Here is an 18,138-nt window from a genome sequence, read left to right on the forward strand (position 1 = left end):
ATCCGCAAATTACTTCCACTGTTCAGCTCCACCAAAGGAGGACAATGAAAGGATGGAAGTGCTGTATCCGTCAGTTAACAAAATCAGCAATTGCACCTAAATAACCAGATTGACAATAATGTGGTCCGCTGGGTTTCTATCATGGTTTCCATAACTTTACATGACAAAATTGGGCAACATTTTGTGTTGTTTTGTTTTTTTCAGTGGAAGATTTTTAATGGTGCCTCCAATGCTCATGAGAACATACCGTGAGTCAGGAAGATTCAGAAAATTCTGCAGACTGACAAACACTTTAGGCAAATATATCTCCTATGTAAACTGATCTGTCAATTTGTCAGTAGTTTTTTTACTAGTTCAGATCAGTTATGGAGGAAAGTATACTGAAATAAAAATAAAATAAAAAAAGCAGCCAAATTGTTTTGGTCCAGAATAAAATTCATACCATTCTGCCCTGGATGCCTACTGCTCTGTAGTATAGAGCAAGAGGGACTACATAGTGATGTGTCAGTAGATGCAAATGTGTGGAGCTTAAAGGGATTCTGTCATCAGAATTTAGGCCTATGACCTAAACATATGGCGAGGTCCCTAGTAATACACAGAATCCTAAAGTGACCTTATCAAATGCGCCTGTGGCTCTATAATCATATAAAACAGGTTTATATAACCTGTCACTCACGTCAAAATGTGTCCAAGGGGACGTCTCACGATGCAGGGTGCCCGGCTGCAGCCATCTCCTTTCGGTGCCCAGCGCCGCCTTCTGAATTGAAATCTCCGCCCTCCCTCCCATTAGAGCCGCCTACCTCAGTTCATCGTTCACTCCTGCCAGCGAAGTGCGCATGTGCCTGTAATTGGGGGGCCAAGGCAGGTTCTAGCGAAGTGCGCCGGCCGACGCATGCCCACTTCGCATAACGAGGCCGCTGCCAGGAGTGAACGATGAACTGAGGTAGGCGGCTCTAATGGAAGGGAGGGCGGAGATTTCAATTCAGAAGGCGGCGCTGGGCACCGAACGGAGATGGCTGCAGTTGGGCACCCTGCATCGTGAGATGTCCCCTTGGACACATTTTGACGTGAGTGACAGGTTATATATACCTGTTTTATATGATTATAGAGCCACAGGCGCATTTGATAAGGTCACTTTAGGATTCTGTGTATTACTAGGGACCTCGCCATATGTTTAGGTTATAGGACTAAATTCTGATGACAGAATCCTACTGATAATGGGGTCTGCTGGGTTTTGCCAAAATATCCACAACTGAATCTCTAAACAAACTCTTACATGAGGACAGTGAATAGTGAAGAATGTAAACTTTCAATGCAGCCTAAAATTTTATATTATCATCCAGTGAGTCTTGAAAAATTAATGGGACTGAAAAAATGTCCTGGATTAACGTCTTCCTTATTTTTGTGATCTTACATTTATATTTATGGATTTACCTTTTCCATCAGTTGTGTATCCAGGACCATGTGGGCAAAGCTTCTTATACTGAGTGGTACCTGGTAGAGGGCAGAGCTCACACTGATTCCCCCAACCTCTACCTCCATTGCAGCAACATTCAGATTTAGTGACGTGATTGCGACTACTAGAAGACATCTGACACATTGTTTGTAGAACTTCAGAGAAGCAGAATCCCTGGCGTGTATCTGTAGGCAGTGAAAAAAATGAAAATATCATGTTAAGCTCATAATGATCAAGATAAAGTTGACATTTTTTCCATTTCTCTACCACATTATTCCTGTTTTAGCATACATAAAAATATTATTTAGGCAAGAGATTTCACCTGGTCAGATATATTTCCAAGTAAAACATTGCTGTGGCTGTTGTTATTTTTATGAGCTTTCTACTGTGGCGTCCTATTTCTATTAATCATAAATAGTTAATCGTTTTACTACTGCATAACTAGGACAGTTACCCTATGGGAAAGGCAAAGCCAGAAGGTGAGATTTATTCTCTGGTTTAAAAAATACTGTAAGATATAAAAAATGCTTTATAAGGGAGTTTATTGTGCTTTAATGTATGGACTCATTTTTCATCATTAGTTTTTGGCTTATTTTGTAGCCCAATTGGGAAATATTAATATTATTATTATCATCATTAGTGTTGAGTGAAGCAAAGCATCCAAAGTAGAATTCAGTCAAAATTTTAGGAAAAGTTCTATTCTAAACAAAGCCGATTTTCCTTGTGCTTTGTGGTAACGGATAATTTTTCCTAAAATGGTGGCTGGAATTGTCTTAAATAGAATGGGAAAAAAATAATCCCCTCATCCACTTGCTCGGGCATAGGCAGTCTGCTCCTCTCTTGATTGAAAAAGACCTGCTGAAGGACCTGTGTTGAACGTGATGACGTCACCATGTGCTCACGCTGGGTGACGTCATCACTCTCAGTACAGGTCCTTTGACAGGTCTTTTTCAATCAAGAGAGGAGCGGACTGCCTCTGTGTGAGTAAGTAGATGAGTGAAGTGATTTTTTTTTAAACCCAAAAGGCCATATTGCACTGGCGTATTACCGTTTTTTAAAGGCCTTTAGACAGGTGCACTTCTGTCTAAGAGGCCGTTAAAAACAGTCCCATTGATTGATAAGCTGAATGGGGTTTTAACATAGTGATTCATGACAAATTAATTTGTAACAAATCAAATTTCTTATCAAACTTCGGTGAAGCTGCAGAATCAAATTTTTCAAAACTTCGCTCATCTCTAATTATCATCATCATCATCTTTATTTTACCAAAAAAAGACAAGTAGGATTGATGTCAGAATTCGTTTTTTTTTTACCAAGGCATTCGATTCCTGTAAGAGATGGCTGAAATCCTTCATTGCAATCACATCGATAGCTTCCAATGGTATTGACACAACGGCCATTTTCACAGATGCCTGGTCTTGCCCGGCATTCATTCTCATCTTTTGAAGGACAGAAGAAAAGGCATAAATAAAGGGAAATGTTAAATGATGTACTGTTATCATTCCTATACTGTAGCTCACCCACCAAAATGCTGCTCCTAAATGGGCAAATTTACATCATGCATGGTTCATGTGCTTGTATTTTTATATAGTATTTTATATTGATACACACTTTTATCAAAGAAAACAACTAATATAAATTTTCCATTTGTTTTTTGTTCATGGACTTACTGCTGGTTCACGACAATGTATAAAACTTACAGGCAAGCTTGGGGTGAAAGATCATTGATAATCGATTGATTATTTCCTAGCTAAAACCATTTGTAAACCATACAAAACCATCTGTTTTGTACAAAAACAAAAAAGGACCCTTTTATAGAAAGGGAACCTTTTTCTAATATATAATCACAAATTGTTTTGCAAATAGTGGATCGAGTACTACTGGACACCTATCTTGTATCCTTCTTTTGATTGCAAAATGTATACTATCTATAGAAGAATTAAAAATAGAGCTGAAGGAACGGGCATGATTTATGTAGCTCAATACGGTGAAAAGCTTAGTGCAAACTTCCATGGAGAAGGCACACTTTACCTAAGCAGAATTATCTGTTTGCCGCGTACAGAGGACCTGTCATCTCTCCTGACATGCTTGTTTTAATGACTATATGAATTCATAATAGCAATTCTGGAGCATCTATTCTTACAGCTCTATGATGTGCCAATCCTCTATTGTTTCTTCTAGATGTTTAAGACTGAAATGCTAGCAGTCTGCAATGAAGGCCTAACTGGGTGTTACAAATGGCAGGAATACCCCTGAAAAGTCAAACCCCCAAATGGTAACACCTATATGGACAGTGGCGTACTAAGGGGGGGGCAGTCCACCCTGGGTGGCGCCAGAAGTAATGAGCTCTTCATTCAATACAGATGGAAGCGGACATTGCTGTCACTTACCGCTCAGCTCCCAGCGCTCTTCCCCTTCTTCAGGCCAGCCGTGCTCTGAATGGTGAAGCAGGAAGACTTCTCCCTGCTCCACCATTCAGCCTGCAGGCACAGATCGTGCTGCCAGCCTGTGTGTGCGGAGACTGCAGCCAAGAAATCTGCATAAACTCCACCCACACCAAGGTGCAGAGCGATCTGTGCCTGCAGGGAAGAGAGGTACAGTATGTGAGCTTCAGGAATCGGACAAGGTGAGTAGTTACTGTGTTTTTTTTGTTTGTTTTTTAATACATAGGAGGTTATGAGGGCTTTATTACTATGGAGGGGGCACAGAGGACTTTATTACCATGGATGGGGCACAGAGAGCATTACTACTATGGAGGGGGAACAGAGAGCATTACTACTATGGAGGGGGCACAGAGGGCATTACTAATGTGAAGAGAGCACAATGGGCATTTCGACTATGGAAGGGGAACAGAGCCAGAGGGCATTACTACAATAAAGGGGGCACAGAGGGCATTATTAATGTGAAGTGGCACAGTGGGCATTATTAATGTGAAGGGGACACAGAGGACATTATTACTGTGAAGGGGCACAGTGGGCATTATTTCTGTGAAGGGGCACAATGGGGATTTCTACTATGGAGGGGGCACAGAGGGCATTACTAGCACAGTGGGCATTACTACTATTAAGGGGGCACAATTGGCATTATTATTGTGAAGGGGCACAACGGGCATTATTACTATAAAGGGGGCACAATGGGGATTATTACTATGAAGGGGACACAATGGGGATTATTACTATGAAGGGGGCACAATGGGGATTATTACTATGAAGGGGGCACAATGGGGATTATTACTATGAAGGGGGCACAATGGGGATTATTAATGTGAAGGAGCACAATGGGAATTATTACTGTGAAGGGGCACAAAAAGGGCATTACAACTGTGAAAGCGGCACAGAGAGGGCATAACTACTGTGAGGGGGGCGCAATGTGGGCCCCCACATAACTACTGTGAGGGGGCACACATCTGAACAAAACTACTGTGAAGGTTGTACAATGAGGGCAATACTACTGTGAGGGGGTACAATTTTTTTAACAGTATGGTGGGGATGCCATAGAAAGGACCCATCCCGGGTGCCAAACACCCTAGGCACACCACTGCATATGGACCTTTCAGACTGCTGGTAATTAATTCATAAACTACTAGAAGGAATAACAGAGAAGTTGGGCAACATAGATGTATAAATATTGATACGCAATAATTGTTATTACTAAAATAAACTTGCTGTGAGAGATGACGGGTCCTCCTTAAAGGCTACAGGTGGAGACAATTTTTTTATGATTGCATTTTACTCATTTTGGGCTAAAAATCTTTTTTTCAATTGGTCATTATTAAAAATATTGAGCCATTCTGTCACAAAGGGTTAACCTTTTTTTCTATCTGTGTGAATCTTCTTTCATTTTCACTTTGTGTCAGTCATTTAATAACCCTTATCTCTAAATTACTAAGAGGTCATAAACACTAGTTTTAGATGTTACTCAGTAAGATAAGGACTGAGCTTTAATGAGTGTTTATGAGGTCAGAGAGCAGAGATAAGGAGCTTGTCAGCTCCCTGCCTGATGGAAGAGAGAAAAAAAATTCAGATCCTGCTAAAAGAGCATCTCAGCTCTATACAGGGAAAAGGGCTCCATATGTTTTAATAAAGACCAATTGAAAAAATGATTTTTACAATATATATGTTCAAATGTGCATCTTACACAGCATGCCTTAAGGTTCAGTCGTGGACTCCTTCCAAGTACATAAATAAAGATTTTAAGCCCAGTATAAGGTAGTCAACTTTTACCTATGCAACCTTCTCCATCTGGTCTTCGAGTCATTCCAGGAGGACAAATACACATAAATGTCCCAATGAGGTTTTTACACATCATACCCCTGGATTCACAGTCATGGAACCCTTCCAAGCACTCATCGAGATCTGTAAAGTAGTACAAGACAATCAATGTTTAAAGGTGCAGCCTTTTCCTTGTATTGACTCACCCACTAGTGAATATTTATCTTACCTTTACACATCTTCTGATCTTCTCTAAGAACATATCCAGCAGGACAAGTGCATTCATATGAACCATATGTATTAATACATCTGAATGCACAGATCAGAGGGTTTAATGCACACTCATTAATATCTGGAAGAAGGAAATACAAATACATACGTAGTCAATCATGTGTAGTTAGTGTATTTAAAAAAAAAAAAAGTGATAGCAGGCACTGGGTTTTAGTGGAAAGGTATTATGACTGTTTTCCCAAGTTTGTGTCAAATGGATGTTAGCATAGTTCTTGTGTACTACTTAAGTACTCTTTCACCTCATTATCAATAAATTCTGTCTCTGGGATTTATTGGGGTAAAGTCCCAACCCAAGAATGAAACCATCCAAATAAATTGAATTATGTTTTTTTTTTTTTTTTACCATTAAGGGACAACTACCCTTACCAGCCAAGTTGAAGTAATGGCTTACCTTCACAGTTAATCATAGGTCCAGGTTCAAATCCTTCATCACAGGTGCACTCAAAAGTACCAATAGCGTTAATGCATGTTCCATTCCCACATGGATTGCCAATAGAACATTCATCGGTATCTAAAATGGTAAGATAAATTCTACATAAACTGAATAAAAAAAATGAACAAAGCATTTTAGGGTGCATATGACGGCACATAATAAGGTTATATTAACTGATCAATGACAAGTTGTTGTTTTTGATAGTAATAGATATACATGCTTAAAGCATACTTGTCATATCAGGCGACTCTCTGTCATGAGAAATAATACTATACCTTGCCTTGATTTTTATTCTGCATTGTTCTCTAGTTTTCCCATCTGCAGGCTATTTCTATATTTGTCAGTTTTCCCTGAGTGCACACGAGAATAGTAGATCCTGCTACTCTATCTCACATAGTATACCCCCAGAAGCATTGCAGCACCATTGAGGATATTATACAGCAGTATGGAGCAGTGTAGCTGTAAATCCAGCACTGGGGGGAAATAGAAAACCTGTCTTCCTCGAGCAGATTACTTTTTCCTTCTTCCCCACCTTTTTCCATAGACATCTATGAACAACATGTAACCTGATCTCGCAGTAAGATGATAATATGACATCTCTCAAGGCAGATTTTAGCTGCAAATTGTGGGTGAATGATCAGTTCAGGGAGTGGGTGGATGATGTGGCTCATAAGAGGACAAGAGGCATTTTTCTCTGATAACATGTACTACACAGTTTCATATATTCACTTTGTCTATTAATTTATGCAAAGTGTCTACTTAAATATTGTGGCACCAAAGTTACTTTATTTGGGATTCACAGGAATAGCAATATAATTCAAATGATCCCAAGTGATTTTACTGTTTGGAATAGGTTATGAAATAGATTTCCCTTAATTCTCTATTGATTTGTGTGGTTGAGAGGAACACATCTGATTAGCAGAAATGAAATATGTTCAGGATGGTTACTAAGTGCTTATCATAGTTGTTTTGTAGCACTATGGCCCTAGTTTCAAATTCAAACCAGGGCAACATCTGAATCGAGATTGCATGTTCACCCTATGTTTGCTTTGGTTTTCTCAGAGTGCTCTGGTTTCCCACCTTGCTCCAAAAACTTGCTTTGTGCACATTTGTCTTAGGGAAATTAAATTGTAAGCCTCAATAGGGAATCGGACTGACAGATGACAATCTCTGCATAGCACTGTAAAAAATAACTGAATTTTATAAGTACAAATACATAAATACGTATAGTTAGCTGGCACATACATGAACTGAGCTGTACAGTACTGAATAATCATAACTGGTAACATATTTCACATACCAACACAGGTGATTCCTGTATAATCTAGATTATAACCCATAGGACACTCGCATCGGAAAGATCCATCCGTATTAATACAGAGACCGTTTGAACAAATTCCTGGGTTTTCTAGGCATTCATTGACATCTACAACAAGCACAAAAATGTACATTCAAAATTCATGTCACTAATTTCCATGACTGATTGAATATATTTATATTTAAAGTAGGTTATGTCTAGAATATCATACACACATACCATGAATCACCATATTGTCAGAGATCTATATTTGGTACATACAGTATATTCCAAATGTTAAAGCATTTAATTTATTGAATTTGCTATGTTAATATTCACATCAATTTACACACTTGCTGGTCCTCTCTCAATGTCTGACTACATGTAAAGGAGATGTGTATAGTACATTTGATTCCCAATATGCTGAAGGGGTATACAGTACTTCCCATTGCTATCTCTAACCTGCTTGGGAACTCTTTTTGTCCCATCTTTTGGCATTATAGTTATCTTTTGGTGTTTATATGTTTAGTATTACTATTTGTGTTTTACCTGCATTATCTTCCCAATGACGGATGTGTTATATTTACCTTCTCTGTCCCCTTCAGGACCTGTGATGGTACCATGTCCAAATGGACATAAATCTTGAAAAGCCACTGGAAATGGGAAAATACAAAAAGTATAAGCAAATGTAATAGTATTTATCTCAGAAAAAGACATTTCTTGTATCACTAACCTCTGCTCATGTCAGCTTAACAGAAGTTAACAGAGACAGACATCACAAATTTGGTAGACAAAGCAAAATATAACAAATCTGTCCTAACTGAATCAATGCAAAGAGATTTGGCAGTCTGGGCATAGCTCTTGGCAGTTCTCCAACCACAAGAATGTCATCTGAAGTAAGAAAGCATCAATATTCCTGCTTCGCATCTACAATTTATGGCCATTATAGAGCAAATTCAGCTCAAAACACTTAGGTGTTTGTCTATGATCTCAGGAATGAAATGAAGGGATGACATTAATGAAGAAAGTTAGTCTTACATACCTTCTCCTTCTTTTGGACAAAGCTCACATGGATCTCCCCAGCCCTCTCCTGTCATTGTGCTGCAGCAACAGATTGCTTTAGTGTTGTTATATGCTTTGGGAACTGAACATTTCCCATTTTCAAATTTGGTAAAACAAAAGCTTTGCCGGGTATCTGGAAGAAACATGATGCATGTATTATTAATCTTAAGTAGACTGCACTATGAAATAAAAAGGTCCTATGGGGTTATTTGCACTAAACAGCATATGGACTTTCTTGGATTTACATTGTTTAGAAAGTAAAAAGTTCAATCTTCATTTCCTACAGTATTTTTCATCAAAAAGTAGAACTAATCTTAATGTATGGAAGAAGACAAGGAATCTAGAAGCATTTCTTTGGTGATGTCTTGGGCAGATGCAATACATACCAAAACATCTTCTCCCATTATCTGATAAAACAAATTCAGGTGGACAAATGCATTGAAAACTTCCTGGGGTGTTTGCACAGGTTCCAAAAAGGCATATATTTGGCTCTTCAATACATTCATCAATGTCTATAAAAGGAAATAAAATACTTTTAAAACACTTTTGCATCAGGTAGTGTAAAATAAATGGTTACTCTTAGAATATAATCTTTGGTTTGTTGTTATAAGTACATGCCTATAGGCAATGAGCCCATTTCAAGTCCCTATACATGTATGTACACACACAGACACAAACACACTTTATTTGAATCCCATTTAAACACTACAGTACTTACATGCAATGCCATGCCTAACCACATGGTGTGCTGTTGAGAACAAACTTTATGTAATAGAAAGCACGGGAAAAGAAGGATAGTTTTAAAGAAATGTGTCACTAACATTTTTATCTGCCAGTTAAAACAAGATAGCAACACATATGCTTTTTCTAATGTGTTTTTATTTTCTGATGACAGATTTAGTTATTCTATTTCTTGAACATGATTATGGGGGCGGCCATCTTGCCTGAACTGTTCTTAACAGCATTTACAAAGCATTACGAAAATTGCTTTAATGCAGCCACATTGGCCACAGACACAATGGTCAGGAGAGGACCTCATTCACTTCTGTTGGAGAGTTTTCTAGGCATGCTCTGTGACATGTGCAGAGGTCATTGTACAAGAAGGTTAAGCATTGATAATCATCTTATTGGGAATGGTAGATCCTATTTTATCTATACACAGAGGTGATATCATTAGGCAGGATTAGAATGACAGATAAGCAGGTAACTGCAGTAAAGTGATCTGTACAGACCAAGAAGTGGCGCCTATTACTAGGCTTAGTGGCCAGTGCGAAAACCGGAAGATTTAATGTTTTTTGTTTAAATATAGATATTGACATGTAAAATTAAAAATAACAATAAAAAATTCTTGTATGTTAAACATAAAAACGTGAGTAAAACGGTAATTTTCTAATGACAGATTTCTTTTAAGTCATGCACCATTTATGTTAAATCAGTGACCTACTAATCATGTTCAGTGCTAATGTCCTATTAACAAATCACTGATGCTATACTGTATGTGTATGCAATGTGTTTTTAGCACAATTACTATTCCAATGACTCTTCTTTACATCTGGTCTGTAAAGAATCTTTGTGGAAGATGGAGAACAGTTTGGAGAACATCATTCATCCCATACACTTACATACATGGTGTATTAAGAACTTTGTTTAAAAAAATGAGAGAGGTTCTTTGAAGTCTGCTTGGAAAAAATGGGATTTTGTTGTGTGTGGTGTGTATGCTAATGCACTGAAGCTATAGGCAGTAATTGCATATTTGATGTCTATAGTGTGTTACCACAGTAAACTACATTAACAGCTTCTGGATATGTACTAGGCAGGCATCTGATGTCTTTCTTCCAAGATGAAAATCGTTCTGAAAGATCTGAGACTTTTCCCCAATCCTGAATAACATGTAGACACAGCTAATAACAGTCAAACATGGTGTTTGCCAAGCATTACAGTTCTGTAGACACTGACATTAAGTAGACTGTCTGCATTATGACATGTGCAGAAGCAATTATCAAAAAAAATGCTAAAGTGTCCATTTCTATTTGTGAGAGATTTTAATTGCCGGGGCTTCGTATTTGATGCTAGACCTGATGTGTAATGTTATATCCTGTTTTATTTCATTTGTCAGTGGACATTGAGCAGACAGTGAAAGACATGTTTATTGTCCTGTGCACAGAATATGAAGAATAAAGCAGATTCTGTCATTGCTTGCCAGCTGCTGTTAAGATCCCACAATGCTCTACTGCAACCAATGTATGAGAATACACAATACTACAGCCTCCATTATGTAATGCAAGCATTTGTGCAGCACTGTAGATAATCATTTATACGTCCACTATATGTCTCTACTGACATGTATGTATTAGATAAAACAGAGTCAGGAGTGTAGCTATAGGGGGCGCAGTGGTGGCAGTCGCTACTGGGCCCAGGAGCCTGAGGGGCCCAAAGACCCTTGTGCCGCATAAGAAGACACTGGTATTATAGAAAGTGCATGCTGGTCAAGTTACACCTCTGGCTGGAAGGAAGGGGTAAGGTCAAGAATTTGGCATGTGCTTCCCTGCCCATGGCCTCAAATCAGTGAGGGAAGGGGGCCCAAGCTGAACTCTTGCACCACGGTCCATGAGCCTGTAGCTCCGCCCCTGGGCAGAGAAATATGTAAAGGATAATGGATGTAGAAATCTTTTGCTATATGTTTTTTCTTTATATATTTTTCTGTCTGTAGTTTGAAAATGTCCCATGTTTTAGGTTCTGTTCTGTTCACATCATGGTTGGTTCATATACTGTATCAGAGATATACATTGGGAACATTTCCCAGAGTTTACATCCAACATATACCTCACAGGCATGCCAATAAATACAGTGCTAAAAGTTGGCTATTGGCTGCAATGTGAAAAAATAAATAATGTTTAAATCACCCCCTTTCCATAGAATAAAAAGATAAATAAATAAATAACCAAAAATATAAACATTATGGGCATCGCCTCATAAAAAAACACCTGTATTATTAAAATATAAAAATATAAAAATTTGCCATTTTTTAATCGCTTCTCTTACCCAAAAGAATGTAATAACATGTGATGAGATACACTCCAAAATGGTATCAATAAAAACTACAGTTCGTCCTGCCAAAAATGAGCGCCCACACAGCTCAGTAGCTATAACTATAAAAAAGTTATGGGGTTCCGAATATAGTGATATAAAATATTTTTTTCAAAGTTTAAGTTTATTTTTACACTATTTAGACATAAAAAAAAACTATACATGTGTGGTATCATTGTAATCGTGCTGACCCAGAAAATAAAGGACACAGGTCAGTTTTGCCACAAAGGGAACGCCGTGGGAACAGAATCCATAAATCCATGTTTTTTTCTTCCGAATTCGACCACATTTGGAATTTTTTTCCCGCTATACTGTATGCCATATTTAAAGGTAGCATTAGAAAAAAAAATGTCCCGCAAAAAATAAGCCCCCATACGGCTTTGTGAATGGAAAAATAAAAAAGCTTTGGCTCAAGAAAGATAGGGAACAAAAATGAAAACAAAAAAACCTCCGGTATCCTAAGGGTTATCATTGAGGCTTTTTTTTTTTCACAAAAAAGTCACAATCTCACTCCAGGAGGAGGGTGGAGAGGGAGAACTGGAGTAGCTTTTCTAGACAAAAGTGTTAGGTCTAAGGATAAGCCAAATTTTTCAAGTAACGTGACATTTGATAAATGTGGCATAAAGTACTCCAATGCAGACTCAAGCAAAACTGACTTCAAATTTTCCCCTCATGATAAATTCCCCCCTTTGGTGTGTATGTTCGGAGAAAGCTGTGAATAGAATGAAAGCAGAGTTTTGCCATGTACATAGTTTCCTCCAAGAATGCATTAAACTACTCAATGTGCACGACAATCAAATTAGAAGCTAGACTTTCTGTTACCCAGGGCAAATATCCAATTCATTGTTCCAGCTCTGTTTCTAAATACCTGAGCCAAAACTTAGTGGCTTTTTGGCACCCCATGGCATCTGGCAGCATAACAGGAAAAGACCAGCTGATGCAGGTAGAGTGAAGAGCAAACCCTGGTGCATGGATTCCACTATAGCAGTGTATCAACAGTACAGGTGAAAGAAAGCCATTCAGCTTCAGGGGTAAATAAAATTTCTTCTATTTTATTTCCGTGTCTGTCCAGTTTTTTTTTGCGGACTATTCATTCCGTTTCTGTATGTCCATATTTCCGTTCCGCAAAAAAAATTGAACATGTCCTATTATTGTCCGCATTACGGACAAGGATAGAACTGTTCTATTAGGGGACAGCTGTTCTGTTCCGCAAAAATACGGGATGCACACGGACGTCATCTGTATTTTTTGTCGATCCGTTTTTTGCGGACCGCAAAATACATATGGTCGTGTGCATGAGCCCTAAGGGTACGATGACACGGTCAGGTTTCCTAAAGCAGTTTTAAAAGACAAAATCAGGACAAATATGACTTATTTTTGGATCCACTCCTGAATTCTGAGTTTTCTTCTTTTTGAATCCACTCCTAGTTTTGACTTCAAAAACTGCCTGCAGAAACCGGACTATGTGGTCATACACTTACCATGTTCAGTTTCTTGCTCTGAATTAAACGCTAAGGCCCCTTTCACACAGGCGAGTTTTTTCCGTGCGGGTGCAATCCGTGAGGTCAACTCATTGCACCTGCACTGAATCCGGACCCTTTCACATCAATGGGGCTGAGCAGATGAGCGTTGATTTTCATGCATCACTTGTGCGTTGAGTTAAAATCGCAGCATGTTCTATATTCTGCGTTTTTCACGCAACGCAGGCCCCATAGAAATGAATGGCTGATAAGGTGAGGATGAGATGCGATTTTCACGCATGGTTGCTAGGAGATGATAGGGATGAGCAACCCCAGACCCGATTAAAGTCTATTCACTGTTTTATTTTCCCTTATAACATTGTTATAAGGGGAAATAATAGCATTCTTAATACAGAATGCTTACTAAAATGTGGCTTGAGGGTTTAAAAATAAAAAATATTAATTCAACTCATCCACTTGATCGCGGAGCCGGCATAATCTTCTTTCTTCTTCTTTTAGGACCTGCAAAAGGACCTTTGATGACGTAATCCTTCTATCTTCATTCAGCAGGACCTGCGCTGACGTCACCACGCTCACCACATGGTGAGCGCGATTACATAATCAAAGGTCCTTTGGCAGGTCCTGAAAGTAGAAGAAAGAAGACGATGACGGCTGCGCAAACAAGAGGATGAGGTGAGTTATGTTTTTATTATTTTTTAACCCTCAATTGACATTATACTTAGCATTCTGTATCAAAGAATGCTATTATATTCCATTATAACCATGTTATAATGTAAAATAATAAAATCTACAGAACACCAAACCCAATCCTGAACTTAAGTGAAGAAGTCCGGGTTCGGGTCTGGGTACCACATTCAGTTTTTTCTCACGCGCGTGCAAAACTCATTGGAAGGCAATCGCAGACAAAACTGACTGCAATTGTGTGCCTACTTGCGTGGGTTTCCCGCAATGCACCCTGAACGCATCCGGTACCTCACCCGCGACGCCCGTGTGAAGGGGGCCTAAGGCTTCAAGGGATTCATTTTGAAAATATAAAATGCTGGTCGACTCTTTTATCTATAATGTTTTAGGAGGCATAAGGGGAAAATTGCTGACAAGCAATTATAGTCATGTTTTAAGTAATAGAATAGAAGATCTAAAATACAGACAGTAACATCCAGAAATCTCTCTGTAAGGTAAGATTGTATTACACAGACTTACCTATGCAGTTATCACCCTGGACTGCATACCCCACAGGGCAAATGCATCTGAATGAGCCTTCCAAGTTCTGACAGGTTCCAGGAGCACATGATCCAGGATAAGCAATGCATTCATTGATGTCTTTAAAACAGTACATACATCATTATTAATACTGGAACATATAATCCACTGCATAGTATAAAAAAGACACAAAATAGGTAGACTACCATGCTATACGATTACATTAAGGGTCCATTCACACATCCGTGTGTGTTTTGCGGATCCGCAAAACACGGACAGCGGCAATGTGCGTTCCGCATTTTGCGGACCGCACATTGCCGGCACTAAGAGAATATGCCTATTCTTGTCCGCTATTGCGGACAAGAATAGGACATGTTCTATTTTTTTCAGGATCGGAATTGCGGACCCGGAAGTGCAGTTCCGCAATTCCGGATCGGGGCCGCACGTCGTGCGGCTCCATAGAAATGTATGGGTCCGCAATTCCGTTCCGCAAAATGCGGAATGGAATTGCAGATGTGTAAATGGAGCCAAAAATGAAGGAAAAACAGTCCATCATACATAAACAATACCTATAAATATGTTAAAGCATTATTATTATTGATATGTTCTGCATAGCTCATACATTAGTTAACCTTTATTGAAGCTTTTTACCACTGGATTTTCTGGGTAGGCATTTAAAGGAAACATGTCAGCAAAAATGTTATCTGCCAGTTAAAATCAGAGAGCAACACACATCCTTTTTTTCTAATTTTATTTTATTTTTTATGACTTAGAAAATTTCAGGAAAGACCAACTAGAGCAGCTGAACTTTATTTGGGGTTAATCAGAGGCACTTTAAATGATGGCAGGTGTATGCTGACTCCTATTTAACATGATTTTGAATGTGATTGCTTAATTCTGATCACAGCTACATCCCCAGTTATAAGATGGTGTGCACACTTCTGCAACCACATTATTTTATTTTTATATTTTTTCTTCCCTCCACCTAAAAGATTTCAGTTTGTTTTTCAATTGAGTGGTACAGTTTATAGGTCACATTAAAGGTGGAAAAAGTTCTGAAATGATTTATCTTTATTTTTTTACATCACAGAAACCTGACATTTTAACAGGGGTGTGTAGACTTTTTATATCCACTGTATATAACTGGAGTAAACTGATCTGCACAGACTAAAGGATGCATTACATGGGCAGATTTTCTGCCCGAAGATCGCTAACAAGCGTTCATATGACTTCTCGTTAGCAATCATCTTGCAGTGTAAGGCCTCTTTCACACTATCGTATGGCTATTTAAGTGTTTTGCGGTCCATTTTTCACAGATCCGTTGTTCCGTTTCCATTGTGTTTCTGTTTCGGTTCCGTTTGGCATATACAGTATACAGTAATTACATGGAACAAATTGGGCTTGGCATAACATTTTCAATAGATGGTTCTGCAAAAAAACGGAACGGATCCGGAAGACATACGGATGCATTTCCGTATGCATTCCGTTTTTTTTGCGGACCCATTGACTTTAATGGAGCCACGAAACGTGATTTGCGGCCAAATATAGGACATGTTCTATCTCTGCATGGAACGGAGCAACAGAAACGGAATGCATATACGGAATGAATGGTTCCGTATACGGACCGTATACGAAACGCAAAAAATGGCCCGCAAAACGGAAAAAAACCTGTAGCTTTAGGCTCCATTCACAAGTCCGCAACGTGTTTTGCGGATCCACGGATCCGCAAAACCCGGACAGCGGCAATGTGCGTTCCGCATTTTGCGGACCGCACATTGCCGGCACTAATAGAATATGCCTGTTCTTGTCCGCAAAATAGGACATGTTCTATTTTTTGGCGGAACGGGAGTGCGGACCCCATCGTGCTGCCCCATAGAAATGAATGGGTCCGCAATTCCGTTCCACAAAATGCGGAACGAAATTGCGGACGTGTGAATGGCCCCCTAAAGAGGCCTAATACTGTCGCATGCTGAAAGATCAGGATTTGCTGGCGGAAGATCGTTCTGTCTAATTACAATCTGCTGCTGGCAAACCCCTGTACAGCATGGGGACGAGCGATGGCATAGCGGAGAAGATTGCTGCATGTAAAAGCTCCGCTAGCAAGCAGGTGATTGCCGGGAAGGAACGCTTCCCTCGTGACAATAGTTTGCTTGATTAGGGTGTCTAATACACCCTTAAGAAGTGGCGCCATATATTAGGCTTTGTGGTCATGGCAAAAAGTACAGGATTTTATGGTTTTTGTTTAACTATAGTTATTGACATGGAACATTAAAAATTCTTTAAAAATATGTTAAACATTAAAACATGATTTAAACAATACGGTAGGTCATTTTATGATGACACGTTTCCTTTAACCAGAAAATGCAACAGTGCCAGCTAAGACATGCTTCTTCTCCCTGCCCCCATAACAAGAACCAGCTAAATGAGGGTGCAGGGCTTGAAGAAGATGTGTAGATTTTAAGAGCATAGTAGTACTATTTGTGGTTACTATGACATCTAAAAAAGAAGCAGCAAAGAAAAGTACTGCACAGTGTGGCTGGATGACCCATTCTCTAACTCTCCAGAAAGCAAGAGGAATGGAGTTTGGGTAATTTTCTGGCTACTCACAACATTATCATTAAAAGAGGTTCCCTCGGTCAGGGACTTTTTTTTCCTGAAGTAAAATGTAATCCAATTATTAATATTCTCATAAAACCAGTGATATTCCACATTTCACATCATGGTCTCAGTCCGTTTTTATTATTATGTTTGATGCAGTGAAATAAAGCCAGGAGTAGAGCCAAAAGATAGGAAAACTGTGAAGGACCCATGACCCTTTTACACCAGCCAATTCTAGATGACTTGTTCCCGAACTTAGGGCTTGCTCACTCGAACGTGCCGTGTTTTGAGGTCCACAAATTGCGGATCCGCAAAACACAGATGCCGCCCACGTGCCTTCTGCAATTTGGGGAAAGGAATGGACGGCCCATTATAGAAATGCCTATTTTTGTCCGCAAAACGGACAAGATTAGGACATGATCTATAATTTTTGCGTAGCCACGGAACGGAGCAACGGTTGCGGACAGCACACGGAGTGCTGTCCGCATCTTTTGCGGCCCCATTGAAGTGAATCGGTCCGCACTGAGCCGCATTTGCGGAACCAAACCACGGTCGCGTGAATGAGCCCTTAGGTTGATGTAAAGATGGCAATGATCTACTGAGGCTCATTTGTCGCCTGCTTCAATCTTTTATAAAGGCTTAAAAATCATTGTGTCTGAAACATATATCCCCACGTAAACTGAGGAATGGGCTGCCGACAATATGAAGACCGTATGGGGATCAAACAAGCTCGTTTGGCCATCAGGCTGTATAAAAACCCTTTAAATGAGCACTGATCAACTTATATTGTCAATCTGCACTTGTTCAAGGCTGAAATCGACCAGTGTAGAAACCCGGACATATCTCCTGTATTTGTATAACGTTTTTTGCTTCGCTAAAAATACTGTATGTGAATTTAACAATAAAACAACAAAGAATTAAAAGTTCTTTTTCTTTTGTTAAATCTAATTTTTGGATCAATTTTTGTTTAAACTCATAGCAAAACCTAGTGGAGTGATGAGAAATAATTGATATATATCAAC

General features: G+C 39.2%; 1 protein-coding gene across 1 annotated transcript in view; it reads right to left on the reverse strand.

Annotated features, from left to right (window-relative positions):
- The window catches only part of FBN2 (fibrillin 2), a 372,340-nt gene that overhangs the window by 17,522 nt on the left and 336,680 nt on the right, over positions 1-18,138 (reverse strand). Inside the window, exons 48-57 of the mRNA XM_040415981.1 lie at positions 14,519-14,638; positions 9,137-9,262; positions 8,731-8,883; positions 8,276-8,341; positions 7,692-7,817; positions 6,350-6,469; positions 5,897-6,019; positions 5,680-5,811; positions 2,770-2,895; positions 1,435-1,641 (exon numbers count right to left, since the gene is read on the reverse strand). Of these exons, the coding sequence (XP_040271915.1) occupies positions 1,435-1,641; positions 2,770-2,895; positions 5,680-5,811; positions 5,897-6,019; positions 6,350-6,469; positions 7,692-7,817; positions 8,276-8,341; positions 8,731-8,883; positions 9,137-9,262; positions 14,519-14,638 (1,299 nt within the window). The remainder of the gene's footprint in view (positions 1-1,434; positions 1,642-2,769; positions 2,896-5,679; positions 5,812-5,896; positions 6,020-6,349; positions 6,470-7,691; positions 7,818-8,275; positions 8,342-8,730; positions 8,884-9,136; positions 9,263-14,518; positions 14,639-18,138) is intronic.

The sequence above is a fragment of the Bufo bufo genome, chromosome 2, assembly GCF_905171765.1.
Source record: "Bufo bufo chromosome 2, aBufBuf1.1, whole genome shotgun sequence".
In the NCBI taxonomy this organism is placed as follows: Eukaryota; Metazoa; Chordata; class Amphibia; order Anura; family Bufonidae; genus Bufo; species Bufo bufo.